At 31.1% G+C, this 16,153-nt stretch overlaps 2 protein-coding genes and 1 long non-coding RNA gene across 3 annotated transcripts; 2 read left to right on the plus strand and 1 right to left on the minus strand.

Moving 5' to 3' along the window:
* Positions 1-896: 896 nt before the first annotated feature.
* Positions 897-5,019, plus strand: LOC110639822 (uncharacterized). The gene is made up of 7 exons (XM_021790914.2): positions 897-1,311; positions 2,065-2,809; positions 3,315-3,909; positions 4,016-4,116; positions 4,227-4,316; positions 4,395-4,522; positions 4,617-5,019. Exons 2-7 carry the CDS (start codon positions 2,159-2,161, stop codon positions 4,759-4,761), a joined length of 1,710 nt encoding a protein of 569 aa, XP_021646606.2. The 5' UTR covers positions 897-1,311; positions 2,065-2,158; the 3' UTR covers positions 4,762-5,019.
* Positions 5,020-6,617: 1,598 nt separating this feature from the next.
* Positions 6,618-8,580, minus strand: LOC110639809 (uncharacterized). The gene is made up of 2 exons (XR_002491969.2): positions 8,124-8,580; positions 6,618-7,037 (listed from the first exon to the last, which is right to left on the minus strand). It is a non-coding gene; the product is annotated as an uncharacterized LOC110639809 (long non-coding RNA).
* Positions 8,581-10,547: 1,967 nt separating this feature from the next.
* Positions 10,548-14,676, plus strand: LOC110639821 (ATP-dependent Clp protease proteolytic subunit 5, chloroplastic). Its single transcript, XM_058152597.1, has 9 exons — positions 10,548-10,878; positions 10,961-11,077; positions 11,178-11,304; positions 11,405-11,497; positions 11,745-11,790; positions 11,875-11,947; positions 13,682-13,716; positions 13,817-13,905; positions 14,275-14,676. The coding sequence occupies exons 1-9, from the start codon at positions 10,751-10,753 to the stop codon at positions 14,479-14,481; spliced, it is 915 nt and encodes a 304-aa protein (XP_058008580.1). The 5' UTR covers positions 10,548-10,750; the 3' UTR covers positions 14,482-14,676.
* The last annotated feature ends 1,477 nt before the right edge of the window (positions 14,677-16,153 follow it).

The following is a 16,153-nucleotide window of genomic DNA, read 5'->3' on the forward strand; positions in this document are numbered from 1 at the left end:
TATTAAATTAATTAATTTATTCTAATAAATTCAATTTTAATATTTTGCTTTAATAGTAATATACGACCAAAAACTTTATTTAGACCCTAAAATCTTGTTCAATAATTATATAAGTTTTTAAAATTTTTTAAATTTAAATAAAGCCTTCAAATTTAAAAAGAAATCAAACAAATCTTTTAAATTTTTAAAATATATTAAATATATCCTTTTATTATTTTAAAAATAAATATATTTTTTTTACTTTTTAAAGATAGATAGAGAAATATTGAATTATAATTTATTTTAAATATAAATCTATTCAAGACTCCGTATTACAATATGTTAATGCACGAGATTTTTATCAATAATTTAATATATCTAATTTGAAATATTATAATAAATATTTGTTGAATCTTTAAACAGGTTTTTAAGTTATTGTATCTGAATAATTAAAATTTTTTTTTTACATAGAAGATGATAACCCATAAATAAATTTTTTAAATTATTTAGTAAAAGATAATGTATTAATTTAATTCACGATATAATAAATATTTTTTCAGATGTGTAGAATTATCAATAAAGGCTCGAACGTTAAAAAATTTTCATAAATAATTTTAATTAAATTTATATTAAAAATAAATTATACTCACCTTTTTTTAATTAAAAAAATTATTTAATTTATTTTTAAAATTTAGATACCTCATCAAGACAAAACAAATTTAAGGGTCATATGGCTATTACCTCGTTCAGGTAAAAGTGTGCGTTTTGTGAATAATATAGCATAAATTTTTTTTTGGAATTATTGTCTATAGCCAGCACGTGTCATGCAATGCAAGGAAATAAGAGGGAGTACACGCTGACGTGATCAAGCAGGTGCATAGCTTCTTAACTTGCGCACACATTTTCAGCGCAATGTTGTCGTGCGTCGAAGGAGAGGGGAAATAAAAGAAACGAAGGAAGGAGAGAGAGGGACACTGGCCATTGGGTTATCTGAGTCGGATCAACCGAGTTGGGTGACCGAATCAACATAGGAGTGACGAGACAACTCAGCTTAAAAAAAAAAATCAGAGGGTGCGGTTTGGCAATAGCCAAAAGATGGAGAACGAGAAGGGGATTATTAGTCCTCTTATATGCCTTTACCTCTCTCATTCTCATCATTGTTGTTATCTTTCCTTCTCTAACCCTAATCCTACCTATCCAACCATCAGTAAAGCTATAACTATAACCAAACGCCACCCGCAAATCCCTGTACCTCAATCATTTTCCTTTTCCTTTTCCTTGCTTCTGTCGCTTCTCTGCTATGAGGACGTCTGGTGTCGAATTTTCTTAAAGGTAACGCATCTGTTTCTGTTTGCTTGTGTGGATTTTTGTGGGTTCGTGGAGACATTATCTCTTCGTTTTTATGGGTTTTATTTCTTTTTGATGATTCATGAATCATGAATATATAATTGTGTATGTTAATATCAGTATATTTGTCTATATGGATTGCGTTTCCGTGGATTGATTTGTGTGGTTTTTGGTTTTGTTTTAATGGGATTTAGCATGAGTCTTTTTTCTCATGTTTGTTTACACGTTTACTTGACTGATTCAGTGTTGGTTGTTTTCATTGCTCTGGTTTTTTTTTTTGCGGGCCAACCAAACTTGCTTGATTAATTTCATACTATTTTGTTGAATTTCCCAATTTACTCCAATTCCACTCTAATTTCAATTGTTTAGATGTCTGTTGTATGCAATGTGGATCTGTTTATCTGCTGAAATTTTATTTATCTGGGTTCACTGATGTGATCATCACTGCATCAGTAAGCTTGATATCACGCAATCCCTAAACTGTTAGTTGCAATGGGCGTGGTTAATCGTGTTACTTTTCATCTTTGGCTCACTTTAATCAATTTTGGTCATATCATTTTTTTTTGTGAGTGATGAATGCTTCGCATTCCTTGTCCTCTTTCCCCCCATTATCTCTCTCTCTCTCTCTGCTCCATTTTTTATTCTAGTACAAGGGAAACTGGAATGTACTGCATGCTTAATACTTGTTTGGCTTTATTTAGCATAATTACTTATCACTATCATATTTCTTTGATGTAGCATTTTCAAGAGTCTTTGGAGTTCACGGTTTTTATGGTTTATCTTTATCTCATGATCTGAGTGGAAGCCACTGGGCTATTACGGATTTGTCATCATGGAAGATTGTGGTCTTCCTCAGTTTGATGGCATTAGGAGTGCTGTAAGGAAGAAAAGGAGCCGAACATCTTGCCGGCCTAAGCCTGATGCACAGCCAGTAATTGACAGCTGTGACCATTCACCCTCATCAACCACGCCACCTTCAGATGATGTGAGCAAGGCATCCAGTGATGAGAATTTCAATGCTAATTCTGGGAGGAAAGAGTTCAATCTCAATCAATGTATGTCCAGTGTTTCTTCTTCTACTGGAGTTGAAGGTGAAAAATCCCATATGAGGAACAAGGACAGCAAAGGATTCAATGCATTCTACCATAATGATGCAGGACTAAATGCATTTAACAATAAACGCTCTAGTGAAGGTGTCCTCGCCCCTGCTAAATGGAAAAACACAAGCAAGTTGAAGGAATCCTTTGACTCAGACTCAAGAAGTGCAAATATTTATAGTGGAAGAAATGGTGAAAGTCAGAGTTCAGAGCAGTCAGGTGTGATTTTAGATGTGTTAGTTAATGATAACAAGGTTAGAAAAGTTAAGCTAAAGGTCAGTGGTGTCGCTCCCACAATTCAAGCCAACTCAATAACTGATGGTGCATCTACTAAGAAGTTTCAATTCTCAGAAACTTCCAGATCTTGGCAGAAGAAGAATTTTCAGGTACTCTTTTCGGTTTGACTCATTGGATTGTTATTTACATGCATTTGTTGTGTACACTTTTTTTTTGTGTGTGTTAGTGTGCACTTGCATTTATGTCCAATTATATAACTGAGGATTTTTAAGTGAAACTGTAGATACTGTACTTTAAGTTTTTGGATGCTCTTCTTCTAGCAAGTAGCAAGCAACAGGCACACTTTGCTTATAGGACTGATTATATACATTTCATTAAGTTACATTGTGGAGTGTTATTTTCTTATACAACCTTTTACCCATCAATTTCACAATTTTGTCTTATGCTTTCGGATGTTATTATCAGTTGTCAACTCAACAACAGATTTACATACCTGGAATTGTTTTCTTTCAGGCGTATCCTTTATCTTACTTTACTCTTATGGAAGAATATCTTCTATATGAATGTGCATTTGTATCACTTAATTATGGTTCTCATTATTAAGTAGAATCAGAATCCCATGTATTCATGTCATTTGCATTATCTTTATATCAGGGGAATTTAGAGGAAGACCATTCCATTTTGCATAAGAGGACTGGTTTGCAAGGTGTCCCCTGGAAGGATTTTTCCGCAGGTGGTTTTAGTCTTGGGAAAGACGGTACTTCTGGGAAGAATGCATCAGGAAAACATGGGGAGAAATCTCAACCAGTTCATGTGAGCAAGCGGTTCCCCAAGAGGCGTGTATTGGACTTGGAAATTGGTGAATTCTATGAGGATGATGAGATTCGATACCTGACGAAACTGAAAACTCCAAAGATTGCTGCAGGATATAAAGGTGATGAAGAATCAAACAAGAAACAGCAGAAGCTTTCCAGCATGGAGAAAATTGGTGCTTCAAAGTTGGTGAATGATGGGAAGAAGAAGTCTTCATTAGACATAGCATCAAAGGACACAGATTACAAGGAAGAAGATCTGGCCTCTGAGGGTGAGCTTGAGCAGAAAAAGGAATCCGTTGATACATTGATGGATGGTAAGAGGGAGATGAAGCTAACTACACGTCAACGAGCCCTTCAGTCAAGCAAAGATGGCTCTGCACATGGTGCCAACTTAATTGAGTTTTCAAATGGATTACCACCTGCACCACTAAGAAGTGGGTATTGATTACTGACGCTACACTTTTTATTCTTTCTGAAAATTCTAATTGGATTACTAATTATACAGCCCTTGCTTGCTATTGCTGTTTTCATTTTACAAAGAGCAAAAGGAGAAACTTTCTGAAGTGGAGCAGCAACTAAAGAAGGCTGACGCTGCTCAGAGACGTAGAATACAAGTTGAGAAGGCTGCAAGGGAATCTGAGGTTTATTTCTCTCTTCGTTTTCAGTTAAATATCTTCCTTATGTATATTTGAGATCTGCCTAAGTTTTAAGAAGGTTTGATTAATTTTTTTTAATTAATTAATCTTTGTAGGCTGAGGCTATTAGAAAAATACTTGGTCAAAATTCCAGCAGAAGGAAGCGAGAAGACGAAATAAAGAAGCTTCAGGAAGAGTTAGCGAAGGCATTACAAGTGTCTGATATAATATTTTTGTTGTCTTTATGAAGCTGGAAATCAAATTTTTTCTTTTGCTTTGTGCAGGAGAAGGTTGCTAATGCCCTGAAGCGTGCATCAAACACCATCAGATGGGTCATGGGACCAAATGGGACTGTTGTGACATTCCCCAAGGAGATGGGTTTCCCTAGTATTTTCTACAATAAAGCCTGCAGGTTTAAAATCCTGTCTGAAACTTGAAATTTATCGTTCCAGATGATCGTGAATACTAAAGATTTGAAACACTGAACTGTTCTGTTGTTGATGCAGCTACCCACCTTTGCGCGAACAGTGTGCAGGCCCTTCATGTACTAACCCCAAAAAATATAGAGATTCGAAGTCAAAGCTTCCGCTTTGCAGCCTACAATGCTACAAGGCGATTCAGGAACAGATGCAAACTAAAGCTAGCTGCTGATTTTGTCAGAAATCTTGCTCGAGCTCTGATACCTGAAGATATTTTTGCACAGGCATGTTAGTAATTACGTCAACTATAGGCTAGCTAGTGAAAGAGCTGCTTATTTTACCTTTTATTTTTTATGAACTTAAGAGAGATGGACTACACAAGGATGGTTGCTCTAGGGCTGTTTTTTGTCTATCCCTCCCGTGAAAGTATGCTAGATGATTCTGCAAGTGCAAATAAATAAAGTAGAACATTCAGTTTTTTTGCCATTCAGTTACAGTCCCTCGTGGCCAAAAATGTTTGAAGTATTTAGCAAGGTTCATTCAAACTGGGGTTTAATAGGTGTTAAATCGGCTTTAATCATTAATATTATTAAATAAATATTATAAATTTAATAATTTTATTTTATTTATAATTAATATTTTAATATATTTATAAATAATTTTTCAAACAGATTTAGTAAAATGTTAATATATAAATAATCTTTTAAACAATTAATAAATACTTAAAATATATCAGAATAAATTTATTTATATTAGTAAAAAAATAAATATTAATATATTAAATTATATAACATAATAAATAAAAAATACATACTTTTTACTATATAATAATATTAAAAAATCAATAATTCAAGTTAATATATTAATATAATAAATTATTGACATCATTAATTATTAAATTATTGTAAGCGAATGAATTTAAAGCTTTTTAATAATTATAAATTAATAGTAATTAATTATTTTAAATTAATATAATATAAATTAAATTAATAATTTAAATTAATCCCATTAACTATTCAAATTGAGAAATACCAACCATGGCAGGAGAATTTGGCCGCAAGTTTGAAGAAAATGGAGGCCACTAGAAAGGCAATTTATTAGAGAAAATAAATAAATAAATAAATAAATAAATATATATATATATATATATATATATTCAAAAATAGAGAACTTTTTTAATTTAATTTTAATTAAAATTAAAATTTACATAATTATCAATTAAATTAATCCGATTATTAAAAAACCGTTAATATACTTAACGAGAGTCTCACATCAACTACTATATCATAATTTAAAAAATCACATTAAAAATCTCATATTAGGATTAATTGCAAAAAAAAAAAAAAATTTACCAAAATTTGTAATTAAAGTCTAGAGTTTATATAATTATTAATTAAGTCCTCATATTTAATTGATATTTTAAATTAATTCAACCATAAATAAACTATTAGTATACTTTAACAAATCAGAAATTACAAATTAAATTCTTTTTTGCAAATACAATTACCTATCCCATTCTAATCAACGTACACATTCAAATTAACATTAACAAAATTTATTTACTATTATTATACATACGCATAACAATATAATACAATACTAGAAATATAGCAAAATAAAATAAAATAAAATTCCTCCTCTTATGCACAATCAATTCTTTGTTTAAATAAATTATTTTATCTTTTAATTTTTTGTTATATTTGTCAACATTTCAATTCTACACTACATATTATTACTCACTATACCATTTTAATCACACTTTTTATTCAGTAATTTTATTATTAATTTTCTCCAACTCTATAACTTTTTTCTTAAAAATATTTATTTTAGCTAAGTAAATGTGTTAGTAGCTCATTTTCCTAACTATTGCAATTAACATTAATTTATGATTTTTTATGTAATTTTTTCAGTGTAGTTATATCAGTTGACATGAAACTTCTATTAAAAATGCTATCAATTTATTAAAAGTCAAATTAATTTTAGACATTAACCAAACTGAAGAGTTTAATTTAAATTTTAAGATTTAATTATAAAAATTAATAAATTTTAATTTTTTTAATAATTAACCATTTTTTATTAAGAAATATATTTCATTGAATGAAATACTATAATAAGGCCAAAACTCACACAGATATACGACAAACTCTTCAACCCAGACCTAAACCCTAACGAATAGGGCCCTAGGTATGACTTGGACCTCATCTTCCTTAGCAACTGACGCCACCTCCTCTTCTTCAGCAACTCAGCACTGGCTATCAACGGGGAACAAAGGAAAACAAAATCAAATAGCCCAAGGGTGTTTAAATACCCTATTCAAACCAAAGTTCTCCACTGCCAAAGATCCTTCAGAGGAAAACGAGGAAGATTTGAAGCAAATGCTGAAGGAACAATTACTTGAATTAGTGCCGGATGGGCTGGGAAGGAAAGGGTAACCAAATCAGTACCATTCTTGGTAGATTGTTAGCCGATCTTTTCCTAAAAGCTTCAATCACACTTCAAAGGAGGCAACTGCAATATGCAAACATCCCTCTAAATCTCAAACAAAATTCTCATCCTAAAGATAGAAACTAAGACTCTAAATTTAGAGATTGAAAAGAAAATAAGGAAACTAACACTATGTTTGGATAATTTGAGGAAGGGGAAGGAAAATAAAAGAAGGGATTATATTTTTATTTTCTCTTTTTATGTTTGGATAAGTGAAAAATAAAAAAAGAATGAAAAATTTTATTTTTTTCCTTGTTTTAGAAAAGAACGAGAAAAAAGAAAATAATTAAAATTATTATGATACCCTCATTTTTTAAAATTAAAATTTTCTATATAATTGTTCATATGCTCAAGATGTGGTAGCCTATGACATTTTTCACATGAATGTGATTTTATATTTTCATGATTTTGGAGCTGAAAGTTATAATATTTTTGCTCATCGTGCTTATAACCCAATGCCCTATTTTTATAGCATGAAATTTCCATAAGAATGGGAATAGTTCTATGTGATTTCATTATGGTACAATTAAAAATTTTAAGTTATTTTTTAAAATAAAAATTATTTACTTATTTTAATATTTTTATTATTAAAGTAAAATAAATTTAATTGAAAATTATATTTTAATAATTTATAATTAATATATTTATTAAAAATCCACCATAACATGCTGCATGTTACCCATTCAAAGTTTCTCCTCAAATTATCCACCACACATACTGCATATTAACTCCAACAAGCGTAGGGATTGAAGCGTGAAAAGTCCAAATATGCTAAGGTTCTAAGATGGCTAATTTTAATTCCTAAAGTCAATGGGCTTTGAATTCCTAAACCAGAAACGTACCATTCACATCAAGGAAAAGAAATCATAAAACAGATCATTCAAACAATAACCTCAAAAATCATTTAAACGGTTCAAAGAAAAGATGTAAATTCCCTCAAACTATCCAGTTGATTGTTCCTCTTTCTACTAATGCACCATCAACTCACTTGCATCAAAGAAATTTGAAAAATGAAAAAAAAAAATGAAATGCCAACCCAACAAAATTACCAGAATTTTAATTTTAGATAGGAAATTACTTAGATCTTCAAGATTCTCTAAATTGAACTACCTTGCAAACTGTAACCGTACAAGAGCTCAAGGTCTCCAATCACCAGCTTTGAATTTTCACCAACCCAGAATAAAGAGCCGAAATCAAAGACAGGAAGACTAGAGAGAAGGAAGCAGCGACGGGAGAATGAAGAGATGGGGGGTCTGGGAGCTTGCAAGGGAGAGTGAAACGTTGGCATCACCACCTAAGCTCTGAAGGACGGAATAAACCTGAGGCACGACGAGAGAAAAGTGAAAAGAGCTGATGAGAGGCAAGAGGTAGATGAGAGGGAGTCGATATTTTTCTGAGAAAAGGAATTTTTGTAAATGGCCACCATGAACCCTAGAAAAGGAAAACGGGAAATGGCAATAAAAAAGAGATGGACATATATGTAATTGCACAAAATCAAGGTCAATTATCCTCTTAAATTTCTAATTTTCTTTTCAAATTGAAGAAAAAATATTGAAGGTAAAATAGAGCTTATTTTTTTTTTTTTTTTTTTTTTTTTTTAATCAAATAATAGAAGCTGTCAAATCAATAGTTATTTTTTTCACTTATTTTTTTTTTTCTCTCTTTTTCTCCCTATACAGACGCTGTGTAAAGAAATAACAACTAAAAAATTCCATAAAAAAGAACACGAGAATGTGAGGGGGAGGATCCACAAACAGATCGCTGAACTTCCCCTTTCCCATGGGACTTAGCAGATAACTTAGGTTTTTCTTTTTTTTCTAGAGAAGGGGGATTGTGCGTGAAAAAGAGAGAAACCCTAAAGATATAGAACGATTGCCTCTTCAGCTTGGAACATTTGCTGATTTGTTAGAATGTTGACATCCTGTCTCATTCGTTATTGTTTCACAATTGCCACAACCAATTGATCACATTAGAGGGGGTGGCTCACAATGGAGACATTCAGACAAACACTCTCACATGTGGCCCATTTGGAACTCGAATCTAACTTGAAGGTTTACAAAACAAGATTGCACAAAGCCTGGAACATTTAACAAGATTGTGATTGGATTTATATTTTTTTATTCTTTTAACAGGATGAAGTCATGGGAAATTCATTATTTTTTCACTTATCTCTTGATGTTTCGTTGGAAGGTTTTTAAAAATAAAAATCAAATTAACCCAACCTTTTAAATTACGGGATCCAAATCAATCGATATTCACAACAAACACTTTGTTTGGATGACGATTTCTCGTGATTTCATAATACATAATATGATAATATTATTTATTTATTTATGAAAATTATTCTTAAAGAATGATGATTTTATATTGTAAAATGATGATTCTTTAATCATGATTTTATCATATATATTTAAATAATTGAATCAATAATTTTAAATGATTTAAAATTTTTATGTTTTAATTATATATTTACATAATTTATAAAATTTTAATTATACCCTATTTTTTTATTTAGAAACATTTCTTATTTCTTATTTTTAATATATTTTTTCGATAAAATAATTTTCAATCATATGTCAATCCTCTATCATCTCTCACATCACAAGTTCTTTTTATTCCTTACCATGTATACGTATATAAAGAATTTTATACTTCAAAGTTTCTAATAATAGATATGCAATTAATAATATTAGTAGATTAATTAAAAATATATTTTAAATGAAATTTTTATCTGAAATTTTCTTATTATTTTGATAATGTTACTGGTTTTATTAATAATTTTAAATTAAATTTTTTGCCTATATTAAAACCTAAATTATATGATAGGCAAAAAAAATTAAGAATTTGTAGATACATTTTTAATATTTAAATCTTTTATAATAGAAATTATACATACTATAATACAAATAAAATATAAAACAATTCTTTATATATTTAAAATAATAATTAAAATATTTTAATAAATTTTATATTTATCATATCATATCATATTAAATAAAAAATATTATTAAATCATTTTATATTATATAAACTTTTAACAATAAAAATCAATACGATACAGTAAAATATGATATAATGCATTAAGAACTCAATCTAAATCGAGGATAAGTATTAAACATAAAATATAATATAAAATAACTCTTTCTTTATATATTTAAAATAATAATTAAAATATTTTAATAATTTTTATATTTATTATATCATATCAAATTAAATAAAAAATATTATTAAATTATTTTATATTATATCAACTTTTAATAATAAAAATCAATACGATATAATATGAAATGATACGATGCATTAAGCATCCGATTCAAATCGGGAGTAAGTCGCTGTTAAATATAAAATATAAAATAATTTTTTATATATTTAAAATAATAATTAAAATATTTTAATAATTTTTATATTTATTATATTATATTAAATAAAATAAAAAATATTATTAAATCATTTTATATTATATCAATTTTTAACAATAAAAATCAATACGGTACCGTATGACATGATATGATGCATCATGAACCCAATCCAAATCGGGGGTAAGTCGCTGTTAAACATCTTTCTTGGTCGAAGGGTCTATCTGTTGCTGGCGTCTCTCTCTCTCTATCATCCAATCGCTCCCATATTGAAAGCCGTCGAACCCTAAATTTTTAGGATAAGGCGCCTAATTCTAACTTAATAAAACGCATAACCAATTTAATTTAGTACTCGTACGAGCTATCAATTATCGGCGTGAAATGGCACATTCATTGGTCTCCTCTTCGGCTTCTTCTCTCGGATTCAGTTCACTTGCCTTCTCTCCAAACCCTAGCACCAATCTCGAGTCTCAGAAGCATTCCCTCCCCTACGAGCCACTTCAGTCCAGGTTTTATGACTATTTATTTATTTCTTAGCATGAATTATATTATTATCTGCTCAAGTGTTCAATAAACTCTTCTGTATTGCAGGAAATTGAGAAAGTTAAGTAGTTCTAGGAAGAACTTTCAGCTATCTCCAAAGGCCGTTTACTCTGGTGAGTTTTGGGCACCTGAGAAAAGTTCTCGACGAGGGATTTGGTCTATAAGGTAGCTACGCTTTTTGAGCAAATTCATGCACGTATTCTTTGTTATTGTCTATTTGATTTCTGTTTTCATAGAAAGGAGCTAAATCTACTTTGTTTTGTAGGGATGATTTGGAAATCCCATCATCACTTTACTTCCCTGCGTATGCCAATGGGCAAGGTCAAGCGCAAGGGCCACCTCCAATGGTGCACGAGAGATTCCAGAGCGTTATTAGTCAGCTTTTTCAATATGTGAGTGATTGGGTTTATTTCCTTTGGGAAATTGCTATGGATCAATTATTGCATATGTTGCTTTGCACGAGTTCTTATTTTGTATATTTTGGTTTGTTAGAGAATTATACGTTGTGGTGGAGCAGTTGATGATGACATGGCAAACATTATTGTTGCTCAACTTCTCTATCTTGATGCAGTTGATCCTAATAAGGTTTGTTTATGTCCTTGTACAGCTGCTGATGTCTTGTCTCTGTTTTAGACAATGAAAATGTCTTTTCAGAGAAAATGAAAACTGCTAATATTTGTGTTTCATGATAGCCCTTCAAATTTCAGTTCTCTCTGGCACACACGTGAACACAAAATCATTTGAATTGATATTACTCTTAACACAATTTGTAAATTTTAAAGAAATTGTCCAAAAGATTTACTAGATGGCACATTCTTTTTCATGGACACAGGATATTGTAATGTATGTAAATTCTCCAGGAGGATCAGTTACAGCTGGTAATGTTGTTTTTACTTTGTTCATCTTTCTTATGCCACTTCTTAGTTTTCTTTCTTTAATTAGTTAATTATTTATTTTTGTAGGCATGGCGATATTTGACACAATGAGGCATATCCGACCTGATGTATCCACTGTTTGTGTTGGATTGGCTGCTAGGTATAATATTTTCTGGTTTAACTATTACTTTTTCCCCCATTTGTACCTTGGGACCTTACTGGGACATTATAATGATCTATTGTCCACTTTAAGCATGAGCATTCTGATGTTAGTAAAGATAAAACTTTCTTGGATTTTTTTCAGAATGATTTGTTATAATTAATGGAACTGCAATCCCTTTTTTTCTGGATAAGGAAAATTTTTATTAGAAAATGTGAAAAGTGGGTGCATCCTAGGCCACGGATATGAATACAAGATAGCAAGCTGAAAAAAAAAAGAGGTAAAATAAAAGGAAGAACTATTAAGTAGCTTTTAAACATCAGGAGATCCATAAAAACTGAATAATTGCCTGAAAATGCCAAGTCTATGGGGTTGAAGGATAATTATGCAAGATACTATTATATGTCTCTCTTGTATATATTTACAAAATATCCCACTTATTTTCTTTCATTTTCTTATCTTGTTTACTTGCTTTGCTGTATATGTGATGGCTCCTTCTTTTCTTGGTCCTAATTTTCCTCTGACAAGTATGCATATGGTTAGTGTTTCAAACATGGGTTAATAGTATTAGATGATGAAAGCTCAAGGTTCTTTTCTTAGATCTTTGAATGGTTGAGCTGAATTTCTTCGCTATGCATAACGTCTTAGAGAATGGTAATTTCCTCAGATCTCACGTCCCACCTGTTAATTACCTCAGATGTCACGTCCCACCTTTTGGCTGGAAGAGTGATAAGCTAATAATTTCAAAGGTTTTTTAGTCTGATAATTGCTTGTCTTGTTCATATTCTGTTTGGTGCAGTGCCATGTTTATTGTACATTTCATATAGCTGCCTATGATTTCCTGTTTTGCATGCTTGTCACCATAGTTATTAAAGGCACGCCTCAGGCTTAAGGCTTACCAGGCTCGAACCTTAGCGCCTTATGCGCCTAGGTGTGTGCCTTTGTTCCAGGCACAAGGTTCTAGAAAAGCATGCCTTATTTATTTTCATCTTTAGCGAGCACTTTTATTGACAAAAAGGACTACTATTGAAACTCAAACCAGCAAACCCAATTCAAGATATATGCCAAAGAAAAAAAAGGAAAAGTATCACATTTATTTAATTTTTATGGAGTTTTTAAATCTTTTACTTTGCGCCTCACCTTGCTCAGGCGCGCGCCTACACATTGCTCATTGCGCCTAGGCTTCAGGACTCCTCGGCGCCTTAGTGCGCCTTGAGCCTTTAATAACTATGCTTGTCACTTGTAATTTTACATAGCCTTTCATTCCATTTAATTGGGGATTCTGTGATGGATATGCAGTCTCAAACATATGTTGAAGCCTGTTTAGGTAGATATGTCCTGTGAATAATTTCAGGAATTTGTAGGTTATTCTGTAGTTTTTAAGGGGGGATCCTTATTAATTGCTAATTACTGTCACAGCTTCCTATATTCAATGCCTGAGGTTTGGCAGTGTACTGGTCTCTGAACTTGATCTTTTTGTGAATGAACCTTTGAAAGGTGGAGCATTTGTAGCACCATTATTGCTCTGTATAACTTTTGCCAATCATTACTTTTCTATCTTAGAGAAGAGCTGACAGTTTTTAGTGGAAGAATGTAATTTACTTTTAAAATTAATCTTTCAACAGTGAATAATTAGGCAAAAGAGAACAATGATCTCTACTAACTTGTTGCATGTTTAACTTTATATTCATGCTCATTAATGGTTGTGTCTTCTATTCTTTTTTCATTCAACAGTATGGGCGCTTTCCTGCTTAGTGCTGGGACCAAGGGTAAAACAGCTCCTTTGACTTGTAGGTTAAAAGTTTCAACCTATGGTTGTTTCTCCTAAGTTTACTGAACATGTTTCTCTCTCCTCCCATATGACTGAAGGAAAAAGATACAGCTTGCCAAACTCGAGGATAATGATCCATCAGCCTCTTGGTGGAGCTCAAGGTGGGCAGTCTGACATAGATATTCAGGTATACTACCTGATTTCACTCTATTTTCTATGTGCTCGTGATCAATTCTGGTATCTCTTTGATAACGAATTGTACTTTTGATCTAAATTCACTTGTCTCTGGATGGGGAATAAACTTTCTGCATACAGTTCCTAATGAATTGCTAATGATGCATATTAAGAAATTTCAAACATAGATGTAATGTTCTGCTTATTTTATTTTATTTTATGAAAGAACTGATATAAATTACACATACACACTTTTTCAATGGTATGAGACTCATGGGTGATGGGTTCTCAATATATAATTATATATGTGTATTTTTTCTCTTGTAATTGAAACTGCTATTTTCCTTTTGAGATGGCCCTAACTCGTAGACATAATTCTCAGGCAAATGAAATGCTGCATCATAAGGCAAACCTAAATGGGTATCTCGCCTACCACACTGGTCAAAGTCTTGAGAAGATCAACCAGGACACAGACCGTGACTACTTCATGAGCGCAAAAGAAGCCAGAGACTATGGGCTTATTGATGGTGTCATCACAAATCCGCTCAAGGCATTCCAGCCGCTGGCAGCTGCAGCAGATCAACAATGACCAGTCTTTAATTTGTGTAAAATTCCTGGTCCTTGCGAACTATGTGTATTGTAGAGTTAAATTAGAAAGATCACATTTGGTGTTCTTAGTTTTGGCTGAATGCTTAATGATGTGTACCGGCAAATATAAGAGCATTTGTGTGCTGTTGGTCCTTAGTTCTAACGGAATCTTATCCAAACCCCCTATTCCTTTTTCCGACGCTCTGTTGACTTTTCTGGAATTCTGGTGGCTCCAATGCTTTAGGAAGTGATTAAAAATTTTAGATAATGCTACTTATTGCCTCTTTATCTTTGCTCATCGTCACTTTGCATGTAATGATAATGCATTGTTTGTGGCCCGGAGCGACTTCTGGACCATGAGTTGTGTATAACAGGTTCTTCGTTTTCAGATAAGAAACGTAGAAATAGTAAAATAAGGTTGAAATAAAGAAAATCACATAGGAGAATGGGGATGGGCGAAAAGAACGATTTCAAGCACTTCAGAAGATTGGGATTTAGTGCCTTTTTGGTAAACCAGTTTAAAAAATATATATATATTATTTTAGAGTTTTTATAATTAAAATTTATTAAATTTAATTTTAAATTATTTTTTAATACTCTATTTAAAAAGGTGACTTCTCAAAATAGTTTGAATAGTAATGTCAAATAGACTTTTAAATTCATGTTATGGGGTTAGAATTTGAACCCACATTATGAAGTACTTCACAAAGTACCTCATTTAGATTAGGGTAAATAACTTGTGAAGGGGAAAAAAAATTGCCTTTCACTTCTGGAAGTTAATATTTATTTCCAACTAAACAAGTCAAGTTTTTTCACTTTTAGAAACTTAAAATATCCTGCCTTACTTAACCCCAACTAAACAAGGTCTTAAACTCATTAAACTCACATTATAAAGCTTAAGTTTCTTTAATACATGTCCTTATTTTTCCTTGCCTATTCTTTAATGTTCGATTAAAGGAAGGAATGCTCTCTCACAATCATGTTGAGATTACTCTTCACTTTACAATGAGAATTTACAGTCATGTTGAGATTACTCTTCACTTCACAATGAGAATTTACAGTTTTGCGAGAGAATGTTATTTGTATGTACTCCAAAGATATACTATAACGTTTGGAGGTGACGGCAGTGTTTTCTGTTTCATACGGCAGCGTTTTCTATTTCACATAGTAAAGTTGCTTTAATACTAAATGTAATCGTTAGACTATAATATATGATTGTTCTCTTTGTGCTCTCAATTTTAAGGTTTTGCGCCTAAAAGATATAACTATAAAGTCTAAATTTCCCCTATGCACTCATAATATGAGATTGGACTTTGACACCAAGTTAGCATAAACTTTAGGGTAAATTAAAAAAAGTTACTTGATATTAAGTTGATTTAACACTTCCATATATATTATTTTTTTTCATAAGTGATCATGAATAAATATATAGCTTTTTTACTTTTTTTTTTTTAAATTACACTTTATTTATTCTATTGCATTTCAGTCTCTTATCATTAAAAAAAAAAAAAACTTTTTAATTTCTCATTATTAATTTTTTTAAACATTTCTTTCATCTTTTAAATGATACAACAATTTAATTTCTCATTTTATAATTTTCAAAATTTTCAAAATTTATTCTATTTAAAAATTAAAAACCAAAATAATGTTTAAAAATAAAAATAATTTGGAAT

This window comes from Hevea brasiliensis, chromosome 9 (genome assembly GCF_030052815.1).
Source record: "Hevea brasiliensis isolate MT/VB/25A 57/8 chromosome 9, ASM3005281v1, whole genome shotgun sequence".
NCBI lineage: Eukaryota > Viridiplantae > Streptophyta > Magnoliopsida > Malpighiales > Euphorbiaceae > Hevea > Hevea brasiliensis.

Excerpts from the sequence above, each read along its gene's own strand:
- LOC110639821 (XM_058152597.1), top strand. The coding sequence starts at position 10,751 with ATGGCACATTCATTGGTCTCCTCTTCGGCTTCTTCTCTCGGATTCAGT. Across the intron at positions 11,305-11,404 it reads TTAGTCAGCTTTTTCAATAT|AGAATTATACGTTGTGGTGG; the intron begins GTGAGTGATTGG and ends TTGGTTTGTTAG. Across the intron at positions 11,498-11,744 it reads ATGCAGTTGATCCTAATAAG|GATATTGTAATGTATGTAAA; the intron begins GTTTGTTTATGT and ends TCATGGACACAG.
- LOC110639822 (XM_021790914.2), top strand. The coding sequence starts at position 2,159 with ATGGAAGATTGTGGTCTTCCTCAGTTTGATGGCATTAGGAGTGCTGTA. Across the intron at positions 3,910-4,015 it reads ACCACCTGCACCACTAAGAA|AGCAAAAGGAGAAACTTTCT; the intron begins GTGGGTATTGAT and ends CATTTTACAAAG. Across the intron at positions 4,117-4,226 it reads AGGCTGCAAGGGAATCTGAG|GCTGAGGCTATTAGAAAAAT; the intron begins GTTTATTTCTCT and ends TAATCTTTGTAG.